At 40.2% G+C, this 20021-nt stretch overlaps 1 protein-coding gene across 2 annotated transcripts in view; it reads left to right on the forward strand.

Annotated features, from left to right (window-relative positions):
* Window positions 1-20021, forward strand: part of SHROOM4 (shroom family member 4) — a 281480-nt gene that overhangs the window by 243547 nt on the left and 17912 nt on the right. For both annotated transcript variants that reach the window (XM_019417508.2, XM_019417509.2), the window contains one exon: window positions 4025-4086. In XM_019417508.2, coding sequence (XP_019273053.2) covers window positions 4025-4086 — 62 coding nt within the window. The remainder of the gene's footprint in view (window positions 1-4024; window positions 4087-20021) is intronic.

The following is a 20021-nucleotide window of genomic DNA, read 5'->3' on the forward strand; positions in this document are numbered from 1 at the left end:
GGGATAGGACACCCCAGGTCAAATGACCAAGGTGGTTGTGATGGTCGGTGGCTGTCTGAAGTAGGGTTGAGATTCTGCTCCTTATGGCCCCTGAAAGAGGTTAGGGAGCTAATTATCTCCTTAGTACTTTAAGAGAACTAAAATCAGCATGCACTTACATTCCTCATACTTCATGCCAGTTAGTTTTTCACATATTATCAGATTATTTCATTTAACAATTGTTTGAGATTAAGGTATAATAGGATCCACATTTTTAAATTATTTTTTATTTTTTATTTTTTATTTTTTTGTGTTTATTTATTTTTGAGAGAGACAGAGTGCAAGCAGGGAAGGGGCATGGCGAGAGGGAGACACAGAATTCAAAGCAGGCTCCAGTCTCTGAGCTGTCAGCACAGAGCCCGATGCGGGGCTCCAACTCACGAACTGCAAGATCACGACTTGAGCTGAAGTCGGACACTCAACTGACTGAGCCATCCAGGCACCCATAGAATCCCCATTTTATAGCCAAGGAAGCTGAGGCTCACAGAGGTGACACATCTAGCAAGTGGCAAACGCAAAACTTGAACAACATAACCGTAACTGACATTTGAGTATCCACTTTGCACTCAGTATTATTCTAGGCACTTTATTTTTTTATTTATTTATTTTTTTAATGTGGAATCATTTTATTTTATTTTATTTTATTTTATTTTTTTTAAATTTTTTAAATATTTATTTCTTTTTTTTTAATTTTTTTTATTTTTTAATATATGAAATTTACTGTCAAATTGGTTTCCATACAACACCCAGTGCTCATCCCAAAAGGTGCCCTCCTCAATACCCATCACCCACCCTGCCCTCCCTCCCACCCCCCATCAACCCTCAGTTTGTTCTCAGTTTTTAACAGTCTCTAATGCTTTGGCTCTCTCCCACTCTAACCTCTTTTTTTTTTTTTTTTTTCCCTTCCCCTCCCCCATGGGTTTCTGTTATGTTTCTCAGGATCCACATAAGAGTGAAACCATATGGTATCTGTCTTTCTCTGTATGGCTTATTTCACTTAGCATCACACTCTCCAGTTCCATCCATGTTGCTACAAAAGGCCATATTTCATTTTTTCTCATTGCCACGTAGTATTCCATTGTGTATATAAACCACAATTTCCTTATCCATTCATCAGTTGATGGACATTTAGGCTCTTTCCATAATTTGGCTATTGTTGAGAGTGCCGCTATAAACATTGGGGTACAGGTGCCCCTATGCATCAGTACTCCTGTATCCCTTGGATAAATTCCTAGCAGTGCTATTGCTGGGTCATAGGGTAGGTCTATTTTTAATTTTCTGAGGAACCTCCACACTGCTTTCCAGAGCGGCTGCACCAATTTGCATTCCCACCAACAGTGCAAGAGGGTTCCTGTTTCTCCACATCCTCTCCAGCATCTATAGTCTCCTGATTTCTTCATTTTGGCCACTCTGACTGGCGTGAGGTGGTATCTGAGTGTGGTTTTGATTTGTATTTCCCTGATGAGGAGCGACGTTGAACATCTTTTCATGTGCCTGTTGGCCATCCGGATGTCTTCTTTAGAGAAGTGTCTATTCATGTTTTCTGCCCATTTCTTCACTGGGTTATTTGTTTTTCGGGTGTGGAGTTTGATGAGCTCTTTATAGATTTTGGATACTAGCCCTTTGTCCGATGTGTCATTTGCAAATATCTTTTCCCATTCCGTTGGTTGCCTTTTAGTTTTGTTGGTTGTTTCCTTTGCTGTGCAGAAGCTTTTTATCTTCATAAGGTCCCAGTAATTCACTTTTGCTTTTAATTCCCTTGTATTCTAGGCACTTTATATGTATCAACTCATTTAGTCCTGGAAGCAATCAGGAAATAGGTACTGTTATTATGATGATCTCACTATTAAATAGCTGGGGGAGATAAGCTAAAGAGAAACTGTGTAGTTTGCCTGAAGTCATACCACTAGGGAAGGGCAGGTGTGGTATTTGAATCCATGTCATCTAGCTTTAGAGGCCAAGCTTCTAGTTGTGCTACACTGCCTCTCCATAAGCTAATTGAAAAGCCCAGGCCCAAACTGAGGGTTGATGGGGGGAAAGGGGAGAGGGGAAAATGCATGATGGGCATTGTTGGGATGAGCACTGGGTGTTGTATATAAATGATGAATCATGAGAATCTACACCCCAAACCAAGAACACACTGTAGACACTGTATGTTAGCCAACTTGACAATAAATTATATTAAAAAAAATAGAATATACTATTTAAAAGGTAAAAAAATAAAAGCCTTGGTTAATATTGTCAAATTCTCCTCCTGAAACAGTGCTTGTCTTCCCCATAACCTTGTTAATATTTAGCATTTTCATTAAGTTTAACCTGGGCCAATCAAATAAAGACAAAATTGGAATGCAAAAAGAAAAAGAAAGGAAAGCCCAGGCCCTCTCCAGTATGGCAGGATGCCTTCTAGCAGTATAACTTCGATTGGGGCAACAATTGAACCCCATCTGCGACAAGCTGTAGGGATCACTGCCTCATTGGTCCATAGAGTACAGGCAGTTTACACCAACTTAAGTGATTCAAGGAAACAAAGTAAGGTGATACTGGGGAGCTGAAAAGGAGATTGCAAATTGGGACAGGACTTTGGTTTGGCCACTGCTATTTACTGAGCACTTTCCACAGGGCATGGACAGGAAATCCTGGCTTCCATTGTGCCTGAATGAGTAATAGTGTCTTTGAGGGCAGGGACATCTCAGAAGGGTGTTGAGGCAGAGTTTGAAGTCTAACAAGTGGTCAGAGCTGCTCTAATATGACAAGTACAGGCAGGGACCGCTCTGGTCTTGGGAAAGCTATAAAACCTCATCTTTCTTGTGACTGCTAACATCTACAGCCTCTCGCATGCCAAGCATTGTGCTAGGCATTCTCTATGCATATCCCATTTTGTACTCACTCCCGGGAAGCCAGCAAAGCTTGATGGCATAGCCCTTATTTACTAGATAGGAAGCTGAGGTTCAGAGAGGTGATATAACTTCCCTCAGACAGCACAGCTAATAAGTGTCTTAGCCAGTATGACAGACACTAAGTATCTTACCCCCAAAAGGGAGTAAAATTTTTTTTACTGGGGCAAAGGTTAATAAAACTTTGAATAGGACTAATGACAGCATTGGAGGAAGAGGGAATTTGGGAGATCAGTGAGGTTTAGGAAAAATTGTGCTTTCCTGTTGAGTTAAGCTTTGGGTTGCCAGGTAGAGAATGCTGGATGCAAAGTCAGGGAGAATGTCAAAAGGCAAATTTGCATCAGGTTTGGAGCTAGAATAGGAAGGGAGGAGCATTTTTACAAATGGCACATATGGCTTGAGCTACAGTTTGCTTGGGCAAAGCCCTTACGGAAAAAATGGCCAGGGTGGAGAGCATGCTTCTGTAATGTGGGGACCGTGGCACCTGGCACTCGTGTTCCCCAGAGATGAGCCCGCCTCAGCCTCTACTAGTGGATCTGGGAGGAGAAGGAAGGGCCCCTGCAGTACAAAGATGTGCTGGCATGCATTCTCTGTGTGTGCCTCACCTTGGGAAAAGGTTAGAGCAGCACGGGGCTTCAAGCCTGAAAGCCCCCTCAAGGGCCAGGGCTTCGAAGAAGATGCTTTCTATGTTAGAAGAGGCAAGAGGAATGAGCAGGTTCATGTAGCAGAATAAACAAAAAGACCTCCTTCACAAGAGCCAGAGCAAACAGCAAACGTGCTAAACTGGTTTACAAGATGGTTTGGGAGGGGAGTGGAGAAAGAGAGGGAAACACGGAGTTTCTAGAGCACATGATCCAGGTCTCTGAGTACTCTCTTAGTCTCTGCATGCCCCCAGCAGTTCACCAGGCCTCTGGACAGAAAGGCAGCACTCCAGGTGCATATTTCTCTAGCCTGTGTGAGAAAGTAGAAGAAACCAAGTGCGGGGAGCGGGGTCTGGCCAGGGACAGGCTTCTGACCTCTTCACATTTTTGAAGACATCTGGATACCTGGATGCTCAGAGCTCCCTAATTTATCACAATTTTGCTTTGCAGGAATTTCCTGGGGATAAATGGAAACCAATAACAGGAAACAGGAAGACCAGCCAGTCAGGGAGGTAAGTGATCACTCAGGGAGTAGGGTGTGTTGATGTCTCTGAGACTTCTATAGAAATTGCTAAGATCTTCTGTTTGCTCAGTTTCCTTTGAGGAACCTGGCCTGGTGTGTCCATACCAAGAACTTCATACCACAGATGTAATCTAGCCTGCTCCCCAGGCAGCTGGGCTACAGACCAAACTGATCACTATGACGTTTTGGAATACATAGTATTCCCCATAGTATTGTGGGGAAGTGTGCCCCTCAGCTCAGAGGCCTGGGGCAGGCTTGCCCAGCCACAAGGACATGTGGGAGCAGATCATGCTGAAATATAGGTGAGATGGCATAAAGTATGCTCACATCCACAGCAGCCACTGAACAATTAATTGGAAAGGACAGAGACGAGATAAGACTGTCCAGCTACCACTGTGCCTTTGCCTCCTTTGTTGGAGCCACCTGTTTTTGGCCTCTGCCACCTTTCTTTTTACAGGGCTTTGTGAAGAACTTAAGGCATATCCAGGGGCAGATCATGCTAACGATAGATTAAAATTCCTGGAAGAAGGTAGGGACATTTTTGCAAATGGCACATATGGCCTGGACTAAAGGAAAGAGAGTTGCTTGGGAAAAACCCTTAAGGAAAAAAAAAAGTAGAGAGTCTACTCCTGTAATGTGAGGAGCTTGGCACCCAGTGCTTATGCTCCCCAGAGATAAGCCCACTTGCCATAGGTGACTAGAAGGAGTGGACAGTTAGTTTTTCCAGTTTGCTCTCCATCAATCAGCCTGGCAGCCTTCTTTTTCATGAAATTCCTTGATATGTTCTTTTAGCCAGTTCTTCTCTGGGTCAAATTATACAAGATACCCTGAAATTATATTGATTCTTTAACTCAAACTCTAGAAATGAAGGAGGAAGAAGGCCCTTAGTTGTGCCTCTGTGGGGGCACCAATGGAGAGAGCACCAAGGAAGTGGACTAGAATCCCGGGTCTTCTGACCCCCTGTGATTTGGTGGTACATGCAGGAATAATTTTGGCTTTCTTTTGACTCCAAAGTATGGGGCACCCATCAGGTTTCTGGTTGGCCATGAGAAAAGAGAGGAACCCAACATTTTTGAATAATCTACTAAGTGTCAGTCACTGGACGGGATCTTTTTTAACCCATAATCTCATTTATTCCCCACAACAGTTCATTTCATTACATATTTTATAGATGAGGTCACACAACCAATAAGCGATGAAGCCAGAATTTGGACCCAGGTTTGTCTGGCCCCAAAGTTTATGCTTTTCCCCTTACAACTTCATCGATTAGGATCCCAAAGGAAACCTTTCAAAAGGATCCCTCAGCATCCTGTCTCAGAAGTCTGAGGCCTTTGGAACTCTCTGGCTGGTCTGATTCCCTGCTGTGGATCTGCTGAGTTTCCCATATTAGACTGAGACCTTTGAGAGAGGAGACCACATCTCAGCCTTATCTTCTTACCACAGAGACTTATCCTCTGTGCCTAACATAGCGCCTGACACAGAGAAGTCCCTCAAGAGGTATTTGCCGTTGGCTTACCAACTGAGGAAACAGAGCCTCCTCCACCATTGAATGGGTGAAATGACACAAAAATAATAATGCTAACTAACATTTCTTGAGCACATTGCTCTATTCTAGGCACCAAAGCACTTTACAAATATTTACAGCTGACCCTTGAATGACACAGGTCTGAACTGCATGGGTTTGCTTATACATGGATTTTTTTCCCAATGAATACAATACAGTACTTTAAATATATTTTCTCTCCTTAATGATTTTTCAAAATGTTTATTTATTTTGAGAGAGAGCAAGTGAGGGAGGGGCAAAGAGAAACGGAGAGAGAATCCCAAGCAGGCTCCACACTGTCAGCACAGAGTCCTACACCTACATGGGGCTCAATCTCACAAACCATGAGATCGTGACCTGGGCTGAAATCAACTGACTGAGCCATCCTGGTGCACCCCCCCCAACTTATGATTTGCTTAATGACATTTTTCTTTTCCCTAGCTTACTTCCTCATAAGAATATAGCATACGATACCTAAGACATACAAAATATGAGCTCATTGACTATGTTATAAGTAAGGCTGCCAGTCAACAGTAGGCTGTTAGTAGTTAAGTTTTGGGGGAGTCGAGAGTTATACATGGATTTCCAACTGCATGGGGGGTGGGGATTGGTGTCCCTAACCCCCACATTGTTCAAAGGTCAACTGTGTCTATCACCATAACCTAAAGGGGTAGTTATTATTAGTCTCTCTGGCAGAAGAAACTGATAAATTCACTTGCCTAAAATCCCACAGGTGTAGTAAGTTGATTAGACCCAGGTGGTCTACCTTTAGAGACACTAGACTCAACTACAGTGCTTCTACAAAATGGTTCTCTTCCCAGTCAGCCTGTGAAGTAAGAGGACTTTATTCAAAACCTAGTGTACGCACTGCCTTTTTCTAGGCAAGCAGGGGAGTATTAGAGAGCGAGCATCAGGAAGCACAATGCCTGTCCACCCACAGCTTGAGCAAGGAAGACTAACCCACACAAAGTTAAGTAGCAATAATCATAAATTACCACTTACAAAACAATGTGCTGCAAGCTAAGTTACACATATTATGTTATGTTTTATATTTTCCAAGATCCTGTCAGGTATGTATTATAACTAGAACAGTGGCTTTCAAACTTGAATGTGCTTTAGAAACACCTGGAGGGCTTGTTAAAACACAGACAGGTGGATCCTACACTTACCCCCCAACCCCTTCCAGAAACTGTGATTCAGTAGGTATGGAATAAAAGTAAAAATCTGCATTTCTAACAAGGTTGCCCAGGTGATGCTCATGCAGCTGGTCCTGGGATCACACTTTGGGAACCACTGACTCAGAGAAAGATGTGAGGCTCAGAGAAGTTATAGTAGTTTACTGAAGGTCTCATGGCTATCAAAGGGACAAACCAGGATTTAAACTTAGCTTTTGCTTACTCTGATGAGTTGTTGTAAGATGAAAAGTGTCAAATACATGGTTTAAACAAGAAGTATCTGGCACGTGGTAAGGAGCCAATACATGATAAATTGTTTTCTATTTAAGTTTGCTGGAGGGTAAGAAAACTGAAGGCTGGGACCTACAGGAGGAAAAACCCAGGGGAGCTAAGCAGAGTATGTTGGAGAAATAAACTTCACGGGTTAACGGTTCTGGCCTTGGAATCAGCCTGCCTGGGTTCAAATCCAGATTCTTATTTTCTCTAGCTTGTGTAACCTTGGCAAGTGGGTGGCTCTTCCTCTCTCTGCCCTATCAGTTTCTTTATTTGTGAAATGGGGTAAGAGTACATAGCTCAGGTGATTGTTGCCAGGATTAAATTAGAAAATATGTACAAAGCATTTGGAACAAAACCTGGCACAGTAAACCCTCGGTAAATGTTAGTTGTAATAATAAAGAGGAATACCGGGGAGCAGCAGCAGCAGTAACAGTAGAGGAAAGGGGTGAAGAGTGAAATATTGGACCAGGATAGGTAGGCCTTGAAAACTATTATAGTATCAGAAATACGAAAGATACTGCAGGTTATCGATCAGGTAAATGATGTGATAAATGTGGGACTGAGGCAACCTTGCTGCATTTGTAGCCTAGATAGGTTGAAGGAAGAAAAATTAGGGTAAGTGATCCAGGCATGGAAGAGGAGGGCCTTGGATTGGGAAGGTGGAGGTGCAGTAGGAATGAAGCAGAAGAGACAGATAAATATGTGTGATATTTTGGGGGGGGGGGGCGCAGAGATGTTTATTGTGAAAACAAAATTACAGGAAATTAAAAACAGAAGAAAAAGTAGCCTTATTCCTACCACCCAAACACCCTGATTGTTTTTATTTCCCTACCAACTTTTATCTATAGGTATGGAGATTTTTTTGGCATAGTTATATAAAAACTATGTAGATGCGATTTTTGTGTGTCCGGCTTCTTTTTTTCCCCACTAAGCATTACTCGGCAAACAATTTTTCATGTTACTATACAGGCCTCCTCAATCGTTATAAATTTTAATGGCTGCATATTTCACCAGCTTAATGTGCTGTGATTTGCTTAATCATTCCCAAATTGTTGGATAATTAGGTTGTTTCAAATTTCTTGCTATTATAAAGTAATGCTGCAGAAAAATTTGGAGTAGCTATAACCTTTTTCTCATTTTGAATTATCTCATTAAAAATAATTATCTAGAGTTGTGATTACTAGTTGAAGCAATATGAACATTCTTCTTGTTCTTGATAGATTTCACCAAATTGTTTTCCCAGGAGGCATTTTACACTGCCATTAGCAATATATAAGGATACCAATTTCCCCCAAATCTTGCCATCTGTGGAAAATGTTTCTAATGCAATGGGCATAAATGGCACCTATTATAATTTTAATTGGCTTACTTTGATTATTCTAGTTTGAAATGTTTTTGTGTGTTTATTTAATATTTGCATTGTTTCTCAAGTGAATTGTTCAAATGATTTGCTTACAAATAAGTGACACATTTTGAGGGAAGAGTAGAGAGAACTGGTGACTGGAATTTGGGAAAGAAAAGTAATAAGTCAAAAATAACTCTGGGCAAAACAACAACACTCTGAGCCCTAGGTGACCTGGAGAAAGTTATTGAAGTAGCTGGGACAGGTGAGAGAGGGGAGCTAGCTTGGTGCAGAAGATAAGCTTGAGTTGAGATATGTTGAACTTGAAATTAGTGAGGAAGACAGGTGGATTCTTTGCAGGAGGTTTGTCAATCATCCAGGCAGGGAGTAGGATGAGGAAGAAGAACCAGTAAAGGAAACTGAATGGGCAAGCAGCTGGTGTGGCAGAAGAGGTTGGCCAGTGCACCATCACAGAAGATACAGAGAGAATCGCTACTGGCTCTGACAATTGGGAATCGCAAGTGACCTTCAAGAAAGCAAACTTAGTAAAGCAGTGGGCATAGCAAGTAGATGGCATGATGGTCTGTGAGGGGTATTCATAGAAGAAAAATGTATAGAGCTTTACACATCATAAATTCACCTATTTTAAGTGTGGAATTCAGTGAGCTTTGGTAAATTTATGATGCTATGCAATCATCACCACAATCCAATTTTAAGACCTATCCATCTCCCTACAAAGATTCCCTGTGCCCATTTACAGTCACTCCCCATTCCCACCATCAACCTCAAGCAACCACAAATCTACTTTCTGTTCCTGTGGATTTGCCTATACTGTACACTTCCAGTAGATGGAATGATACAATATGAGGGCTTTTGTGTCTGGCTTCTTTCACTTCGTGTGCTATAATGGTTCATTGTGTTGTAGCCTGTATCAGTATTTCATGCCTTTTCTTTGCCAAATAATAGTCCACTGTATGGATATACCACTTTTTATGTATCCACTTATCTATTTAGTGGACATTTGTGTTATTTTCACTTTTTAGCTGTTGTGAATAATGCTGCCATGACCATTCATGTACAAGTTTCTGTGTGGACATGTTTTCAGTTCTCTCATACTTAGGAGTGGAATTTGGGGGCCATATGGTAATTCTATTAACTTTCCAAGGAACAGCCTGTTTTTCAAAGTGGCTGTACCATTTCACATTTCCACTAGCACTGTAGGAAGGTTTCAGTTTCCTTTCATTAATTTTAATACAATGAATATGTGTTAGGGTGACCGTGTGATTTGAAAAACATTTTAAAGGAAGAATTTGAACACTTCAAAATGCTCTAAAAGAAAAAGTTGGCCAGGGAAAGGAAGGAGATAAATGGGGTGGTAATTAGAGAGAGCAATGAGGTTTAAGTTGGTGGTTCTCAGAATGCGTTCCTAGGACCAACACCCTCAGCATCTCCTCTGAATTTGTTAGGGATGAAAATTCCAAGGCCCCACTCAGACCTACTGAATCAGAAACTGGGATGGGGCCCACAGTCTGTGTTTTAACAGCCCTGCAAGTGATTCTGATTCCAGCTACTGTTGAGAACCACTGGTTTAAGTGAAGGTTTGGTCAGGATCTGGGAGACTGGTTTAAATTTAAAACCAGAAGAGAGAGGTCAATGGAAGGAAAAAGAGTATGGATTCTTAAGACGGATGACAGTTTATGACCTCAGGGAAGATGAGAAGGTCAAGGGCAGAGATGACACTTAAGAAGAGAAATATTGATGGAGTTTCCGCTCACCTACCCCTCCAACCACCACAACACAAATTTTTAACATTTCTTATGTCGTTTCTGTCTCAATTGGAATGATGGGTGTAGGTGGGAAAATCAAATGTATATTCTTGAGCCACTCTCTTTGCTTGGAAGCCTGCAATGAATTTTAATTCCAGGTAGTTACACTCTTGGTTGTATCCCTCCACTGTTATTTGGTTTGTGTGCAGAGAATGCAAATGCATTATAATATTAGCAGGAGGGAAAACCGGCGGTGAGTAGCTCTGCTGGGAGAAAAAGCTATATACATAAGCTATGTATTTAAATGCCAAAAGAAAGTATTTTCCAGATTATCTCTTTTGGTTTTCTGTACCTACAATTGCTTCCTGTGATCTTTTCCATTTTACCACTTTGCACAGAGCTTTAAAGTGTGTAGAGTGTTTTTATACACATGGCTACATTTACAGTTAATCCTCACAACAACCCTATGCAGTTAAGCCTTATTTTTTCCCATTTCACTGAAGGAAGCTGAGACTCAGGAAAGGTAGTATTATACTATTATTAGCAACGACAACAAAAGGTATAATAGCTAACGTTTATTAAGTGTTTCTTATGTGTCAGTCACTGCTATAAGCATTTCCCTTTCATTATTCATTATTTATCATGACCCTACAAGATAGTTAGCATTTATTGACCCAATTTTACAGACAAGGGAACTTACAGATAGATTAAAGTCCTTTTCCCAAGGTCAAACAGGTATCTGACTCCAAAGCCCTTTGCTTCTGGGATTATAAAGCAAGTACGTGACAAAACTGGACTACTACCCAGTTGTTTCAGTTCTCAGCCTAGGGCTTTCTTCCTTCCTTTTATCAAACCACAAACCAAATAGGACAGCATTTCCTATTTGCTGACTGAGTGAAAGAAAATGGATAATTCAGAGTTGAATCTCATTGTATTAGGAAGAGTACACTTTTCAGGAAGGCTTTGCATCTAAGAAGAATGCAGTCTTCCGAGGCATGGAAGGATTTGTCAAAAGTGTGACAAAGGGAATTTAAATATCTGGGTATTAATTTAATCCTGGGCACACAAAACTTATCCAAGGAAAATTATAAAACTCTAATGGGAGAAATAAAGACCTGAATAAATGCATAGCTGTACTCTGCTTCAATTTGGGAAGACTAAATATAGCAATGATTATAACACTCCCTAAGTTAATATATAGATGTAATGCACTACTGATTAGAGTCACTGTGGGATACTTTATAGAACTTGCCAAATTCATAGTGAAATTTATCTGGAAGAACAAGTAGGCAGTAATACCAAAGAATACATTTATTTAAAAAGGCAATGATGGTAGACCTACCCTATCAGATTTTAAAGCCTGTCATAAAGTGACAATTATCAAAACCATATGATAGTGGGTTGAAAACAGGAAAACAGTGAAATGTTTTTTTTAAAGATTCTAGGAATAGATTCAAGCTATTCTAAGAATATAGAGCACTGGAAACATCCCTGAACTGGGGAAAGGAATCACTCTTTCTTTAATGTTGGAATTGTAGGTATCATTATGGAGAATAATTAAATTTCTTAACGTTTATTTTATTTTTGAGAGACAGAGACAGAGCACGAGTGGGAGAGGGGCAGAGAGAGAGGGAGACACACAATTTGAAGCAGGCTCCAGGCTCTGAGCTGTCAGCACAGAGCCCACCGCGGGACTCAAAGTCATGGACCATGAGATCATGACCTGAGCCAAAGTCGGATGCTTAACTGACTGAGCCACCCAGGCACCCAAGAATGATTAACTTAGATAACTAGTACACACTTTACTCCGTAGTAAATTCCAAAAAGCAGACAGTGAGATAGCATATTTATTCCAGCTTAGATAGAAGATAAATTTGTGTCTGTTAAATGGAGGATACCATTAGAGACAAGATGGATGATTTTAAATATATGAAAGTCGGGGGGGGGGAGAGACCTTTGTACAACAAAATGTAATAAAAAGCTGAACAACAGAATGAGGAAAATATCTGCGGCCAGCATCACTGATAACAGTTGACTGTCCAAACAATATAAAGAATGGATATAGATATAGAAAGTCAGCTTTCAGATTCAGCTTCATAAAAGAGCAAGGAAACTGGGCAGGCACTTTACACGTGAGAACATAAAGGCAGTAAAATCACTGCATGGAAAAGTACAAGCTTAGTAGCAATTAAAGACATGCAAACAAAAACAACTTCCACATATCACAACTTGCTTATTAAACTATCAACAATTAATGGAAATGATCAATAGAAATTACAAAACACTATCTTGACAAGGCTGTGGGGAAACTGTTTCTGGGAGCAGTATAAGTTGGTTCAGTTTTTCTGGAGGGCAATCAGAAATATGTGACAGAAGTTATAAAGCTATTTGTTCATACTATTTGGCCCAGCAGACCCCCAAGGGAATAACCTAGAAAGGAAAAAATGATTTGTTTAAATATATTCATAGTAGTGCTATTTATAATCGGGGAAAACATTTACCATGCTAATATATTATCATCATGGAACAGAATATAGCCATTAACAATGGCAGGTGTACAAATATTGGGTCTTGCACAGAAATGAGTATTTGTAATAATATTAACCAAAAAAGGGCTAAATCCTAAATCACATGTTGAATCTGATAGTAGCCATACACAAAGAAAATTCAGAAAGGCAACTGGTAAAGTGTAAGTAGCTGGAATTGAATGTGCATGGTGTTTTTTGGGTATATGTCAAATTGCTGGATTTTTATAATGAAAAAGAAAATCTCAAGAAGAGAACTGGTTGGTTTGATTTAGGCCTGGGAAGTTAAAGATCAAAGACTTTGGAAAGATCCACATACTAATGACAGATAGACAATATTACTTACTAAACACATTTGATCTCACTGTTACCTAGAATTCAGTTTGATAGAATTCTTCATCAACCAAAACTTCTGCTTATTTAAATCTGTAAGAGCTTTGATGTTTCTGAGGGTGTACATCACCAGACCTTTGCGAATTTCCAAATCTGTCACTACCACCCCAACATAGAACCTCCCCAACCCCACAAATAAACATTGTATTTTCTAGCTGAGAAGCATCACTTTCTTAAGAACTTTCCATCACTTCTGTGTCCAGTACTAACTTGCAGATAATTTGCATTTCAGTGCCATTATTCAAAAGAAGCACATTTTCTCTCTGCCACAGTTACTGCACCTGTGTACCTCAATGGCAAATAGAAACCCACCAAGCCACATTGAAATGCCAAGTTGTTGACTAGGCTCTCTCCTTTCTTTGGTGACTTGTCCTATAAGCCAGTATTGTGATGCCTTGAAGTCAAATTCATATCCTTTGCAAAATGACCAGTTACTACATTTCCTGAATTTTTAGGGTTACTCTTAAATGTTAAATACATGCATCCCAGAGAACTACTCCATAATAATAATTCTCATTAATAATTGAACAAGAATGTCTTTTATTTTTTATTTTTTAGATGTTTATTTTTGAGATAGAGAGAAATAAAGAAAGACAGAGAGAGAGCATGAGAGCATGAGCAGGGGAAGGGCAGAGACAGAGGGAGACATAGATTCTGAAGCAGGCTCCAGGCTCTGAGCTGTCAGCACAGAGCCTGACGTGGGGCTTGAACTCACGAACCGCGAGATCATGATCTGAGCTGAAGTTGGATGCTTAACTGACTGAGCCACCCAGGTGCCCCAAAAATGCCTTTTAAACTTTTAAACAAGATAGAATCATGTTCTTTATAACTTTCCCATTGTATTCTTTAAAATTCAGTACATTAACATCTGGTATACATGAGGACTCAAATAGACAACACTCCCTCTCTTTCCCTGACCCATCCATTGCTTAACCATGGTTGGGCACCAAATTTCCTTGAATAACATCAGGATTCCCAGAACTTTTTGGACCTCCAGTATTCCCATTATTTTATTTTGTAAATCTTCAGCCCAGTTGTCACATGGATGGTATATATATATATATAGTTAATTGAATGAATTTAGTTTTGAGAAGTTTTTTTTTTTTTCCAAATGGCTTTATACCTCTTAAGATAACCTGATGAGTTGGGAACCTGGTAGGTAATGATGATTAGAGCAGTAGATCTCAAAGTGTGGTCCCAGACCAGCAGTACCATCATCATCTGGGAAATTGTTAGAAACAAAAATTTTCCACCCTTCCCCAGACTCACTAAATCAGACATTCTGGGGATAGAACCCAGCAGTCTGTGTTTGAACAAGCCCTCTAGGTGGCTCTGATGCATGCCCAAGTTTCAGAACCTCTGCATATCAGAGAATAGAACCTTGATTGCCTTGGCCAGCCTGATCCTCAGCGGAATTGTTCTCGTGAATATCAGACCATTCAGGTCCCTTGACAGTGTTTTATTTATTCCTAAAATGCCTTTTATTAAATATCTTGAGAGGGTTATCAGAACCCTGGCGAGGCAGCATGTTTTATTAGCAAAAGTGTGGGCATCAGAGTCAGACCTCAGCTGTTACTTCTCCTGGCCCCTATTCCCTTTGTGTTCACCCAGTTGTTTAACTTCTCTGAGCCTCATTTCTAACATGGGCAAAAGAAAACCTATTCCAGAAGATGTCTTGAGAGTTAAATGAAATCAGGTCTGTGTGCTGTCCAGCCCTGTGCCTGATGCATGATGGACTCTCAGTAAACAAGACCGATTGTTATCATCCCTTGCCACCATGTCCATGACACTATGTAAAATCCAGAGAAGTAATGGGAAGACATCTTCAAAATTCGAAGTTGGGGCCATTGGAGAAAGGGAGCTAGTCTTTACCCAGGACAGTCCCAATAATCCAATGACTTCTCTGATGTCTTCAAAGGACACTTTACAACAGCCCCCTGCGGGGCTGTAGAAGGTTCAGGACGAGTCTTGCTACTTGCATTTGTCATTTCCAGATGAGTTGTTCTTTACTTTAAGTTCTGTGATGCCAGAGGCAGAGAAGGGTGGCAACAACAAACTCTTTGGCCCTTCTCCCCTCCCTGTGCAAGCCTCCTTGTGTCTCACTTCCTGGATCTTGCAAATATTTCCTTCAGCAATAACCTGGGAGTGGCTGTTTCTCTTGGAGCAGCCTTATCTTTTGGCTGCTGAGGAAAGGGAAAGGGGAGAGGGGCTGACCTGTGTGCCCTTGCTGCCGAGATCCTGGAATGCCAAGCTATTGTGGTGGGTTTAATAATAAAATTTCCAAACAAGAAAACTTCAGAAGAGCTGAGGAAGAGGCAGGGGAGATTTTTCAATCTCGGCAAATACTGGGTTTCATTTTCAGTCATTATTAGGCTCAAAAAAAAAAAAAAAAGAAAGAAAGATTTTAACAAAACGGGCAAATCTATTCATCAGAAGAAAAGGTAACCTGTGCCAAGAGGAAAAGAGAAGAACAGCCCAGGTCTTGGCAGGCAACTTGCTTTTGTTTTTGAGATGTAGTCTCCTTGCTGGTGTCAACAATGCCCTTTCTTACACTTAGCTTTCATGATGCCATGGAAAGAGCTAATGTCTCCATGGACACCTAGAGATGACTGCTGTGCAAGTACCTTTTGCCTCACCTTAGGAGTCCTTGATTCGATGGGATTGTCCCTTGGAGTCAGATAAGGCAATTTTCAGTCTGGACACTACTGTTTCTTACTAGCTGGGAAAATGATATACTCCTTCTAAGCCTTGGGATTCTCATCTGCCAACTGGCAATAATGGCACCGACTTTGATGGGTTGATGGGAAGACTAATAGAAGTACATACATGAAAGTGCTTGAAACAGTGCCTAAGACACACTTGAAAGAAACTCTAGTTCTTTTTCCCTTCATGAAACTCCTTATCCTTCACTCCACTCCACTTGGTCCCAAAGCACAGATGTAGATATCTGTGCATATAGACAGCTCGAGCCTGCTGAAAATAGGACCTCTAGGGGCCAGTATCCTTCTTTGAGCCTGACACACTTCAATGGTAGCCTTCTGTTCACCAGTCTGCTTCATCTGTAGTGCCTGGAAGGGAGGGGCTATATCGGTTTTGCTCCCCTTTGATCTGGTCACCTTGCACAGAATATGTGCTCATTGACCCAGCTGATTCCATTGAAGGTTCTTTCCCTTTGTGGAGTCATTCCCACTTCTGCTCCCCTGTCAGAAGTGACTCTGCAAAGCTCATGCTGGCCCTGTAAGTAGGGAGAGGGGAGTGCCTTTAAAATCAGTATTGATGCAGAGAATAGAAATTTCCAAGTTGCCTTGCCAGAGCCCAGTGCCTCCAGATAAGGTTACAGTGCCAAGAATTGGGACACCAAATGTCTAGAAGGGCACTGTATGTTTCTTCCAACTGATTCTGGAGTTGGCTACCTATAGGTAAATTCTGTAAGGCTGACATAAGCAATGGGTGCCCAAACAAGATAACTTAGAATATCTAATCCTTTTGATTTTCACACTGCTCTTAAGCCTCAACTTGCCTTTTATTATATGTCCGTTTTTAGTAGATGAGAACAGTGAGTGAATGAGCCTCGGGTTAAAATCCTTGGTTGGTGAGGGCCTCCTGGCTAGGCAGACATGTGGCTGAGCTGAGACCCAAGATCTCCTGGTTTCTTGGCTATTGATCAGGGCTAAACATTAACCAGGGGACCTTGCAGTCCAATTCCTTTGATGAGAATGAGGAAAAAGGCTGAAACACACAGCAGTGAAGGTAGTACACTGCACGACTTGCACAACAATATGCTGTGGCCCTGAGTTAGGGACTTTGTTCTAACAATAAACATAGTTCTGTTATTATTAATCATCTTTCCATGTGCCCAGCATCATTTCTAGGTCCTTTTTATATAGTTAATCCTGACAGCAGCTTTGTAAGATAAATATTTTACTGAAACTGAGATAAATTACTGTGCTCAAGGTCATGCAGCTTCTGTGTTATGGAGCCAGATTTTAAATTTTTACTGGAACTCAGACCCAAGTCTTTCTGACACTGTTCTTTCCACTCTGCTCTATTGCCTTTCCTGTGCCCTTGCGAGGGAAAAGGAAAGAGTGGTAAATTTGAGTACTATCATGCAGCAGGATTCTTACCACAGCTGCAGGACATAGGCCCAGCAGGAGCCTTTGGAGATGTGGCTGCCACCACCTGCATTTCATAAGATCTAGATTGGAAATGAAGGTGGAGAAGGGGGGGAGAGGCAGGGAAAGGATGTGGGAATGTGTGTGGTGAGAGACGGAAGTCAGGCTGTATAGATTGGAAACCAACCTAACTGTAACAAATAACTCTGCCCCCAAACCTCCACCCCAGACCACGGCACTCCCATCCTTTTCACCCTGGAACTTTGTTTCCACAGTGTGGTCCCTGAACCACTTGTATTAGAATCCCTTGGGGCAGTTGTTAAAAAGGCATGTTCCTATGCGCCACCACAGAGGTACTCAGTCCAAATTTGGGGGGGAGGGGCTGTGAATTTGCATTTTAAACAACCTCTCCAGGTAATTTCGATCAGGAGCCACGTTGATTAGGAACAACTGTTCCAGACTGGTGTTTTCCAACTTTCTGGATCATGCACCCTTTTCAGAAAGAATTTTTTTTTTTTTATCCTATCTTTTTTTTTTTTTTTAATATATGAAATTTACTGTCAAATTGGTTTCCATACAACACCCAGTGCTCATCCCAAAAGGTGCCCTCCTCAATACCCATCACCCACCCTGCCCTCCCTCCCACCCTGCCCTCCCCCCCCCCCCCCCCCATCAACCCTCAGTTTGTTCTCAGTTTTTAACAGTCTCTAATGCTTTGGCTCAGAAAGAATTTTTTGAGCATGCACTTTCAATATATGTTGGTAGTTTATAAATAAATTCCTGATATGTACTAATGTCCTAATATTTATGTTTTTAAATAGAAAAAATGGTGAGGATTTTGCATTCATATTCTTAGGTGAATATGGTTTCTAGTTTTTCATTATGTATGTTCTAGTTGTTGAGTTTGGGTATTGACATTACACAGGATTCTTTTCTTCTCCCTCAATAGATTCTAGAGTCTAGGAAGTATAAATAGTATTGAGGTTGTCTGTTCCTTGAAGGTTGATAGAATTAATGCAAGACCATGTGAGTGTGCTTTTTTGTCAAATTTATCAACATTTTTTCCAATGGTTAACAGGTGGGTTTAGATACCCCCATTCTTTGGCAATTGGTTTTGGTAATTTTTGTTTTCCTAGAAAACCATTCTAAGTTTTCAAATTTCTTTTCATAGAGTAGAGCAAATTATTCTCCTATTCTTTTCATTTACTCTGTAACTGTGGTTATTTCTCCATTTCTAATTTTGTGTGTTTAGGGTTTTAATTAGATTGGCAAGTGGTTTATCTTTTTTATTGTTTTATGTTTTCTTTTGAAGAAGTAGCTTTTGGCTTTAATTATTAATTCTATCATTTATATCCAAGTATGTTAATTTCTGCCATCAGTTCTCTTTCTGCTTTGTTTGGGTTGATTTTTGTGGCTGTTTTCTTGATTCTTTTGCTCAATGCTTAATTCAGTGATTTTAATTTATTCTTATTTATTAATGTAAGCATCAAAGGCTTCAGATTTTCCTTTGACTACTGCTTTAATTGGTCATATTCTCTAGTTTCTGATATTTTCCTTGTTGTTATTTTCTAGGTATTCTACAATTTCAGATTAGAGCTCTTCTTTGACTAGAAAGGAGAATATTTTTTCCCTTTTATTTTCTATGTACTAGAAATACATAGAAAATTTTCTCATTTTTGTTACTCATTTCTAGTGTTGTTGTGTTATGAGTAGGTGCTGTAGTTTGTACTTATTTCACTTTTTGGCTTAATATGTAGTCAATTTTAAAAAGGTTAAATGGACCCTTGAAAATAGAGAAGTTGAAATGTTCCCATTATCTTTGTTTTGACTGTCATGTCTGTCATCAGCTGAAACAGTCTCATAGTTTATTTCTCCTTTTTTCTGCCTTTGCATTTCCTATGGATTTTGCTTTCTGAATTGTGATGCTATGTTATTTGATACATAAAGATTTAGAGTAGTTAGATCTTAATCATGCATTCTAACCACTAATTTATAGCACCCTTCTTTGTCTTATTTGTTGATTTTTGCCTTTAATTCAACTTTTTTATGCTATGAATATCATGGCTGTTGTTTTTTTTTATTTTTGGCATGAATTCATTTATTTTTTTATTGAATTATAGTAGATACACAATGTTACATTAGCTTCAGGTGTACAACATGGTGATTTGAGAAGTCTATACATTATGCTATGCTCACAAAGGTAACTGGAAGCCTGTATCTCCCATTTCCCTTTACCAATTTTGCCCATCAAGCTCACCCCCACCCTCACCTGCACCCTTCTGGCAACCATCAGGTTGTTTTCTATATTTATGGGTCCATTCCTGCTTTTTGTTTGTTTGCTTTGTTTTTTAGATTCCACATATGAAGAAAATCATATGATATTTATCTTTCTCTATATGACTTAGTTTACTTAGCATAATACCCTCTAGGTCCATCTTGTTGCAAATGGCAAGATCTCATCCTTTTTTATGGCTGTGTACAATTCCTCTGTGTGTGTGTGTGTGTGTGTACACATACCATCTTTTTTATCCATTCATCTTCTTTATCCATTTATCTGTTTTCTTTATCCATTCATCTATTGATGACACTTGGCTTGCTTCTATAACTTGGCTATTGTAAATAATGCTGCAGTGAATGTATAGAGGTACGTATATCTTTTCAAACTAGTGTTTTCATTTTCTTTGGCTAAATACCCAGTAGTGGAATTACTGGATAATATGGTATTTCTGTTCATTAATTTATTTATTAAGCAAATATTTATTAAATACCCACTGTGTACCAGGCACTAGGTA

This window comes from Panthera pardus, unplaced genomic scaffold (assembly GCF_024362965.1).
Source record: "Panthera pardus isolate Hobbes unplaced genomic scaffold, ASM2436296v1 HiC_scaffold_27, whole genome shotgun sequence".
Classification (NCBI taxonomy): domain Eukaryota; kingdom Metazoa; phylum Chordata; class Mammalia; order Carnivora; family Felidae; genus Panthera; species Panthera pardus.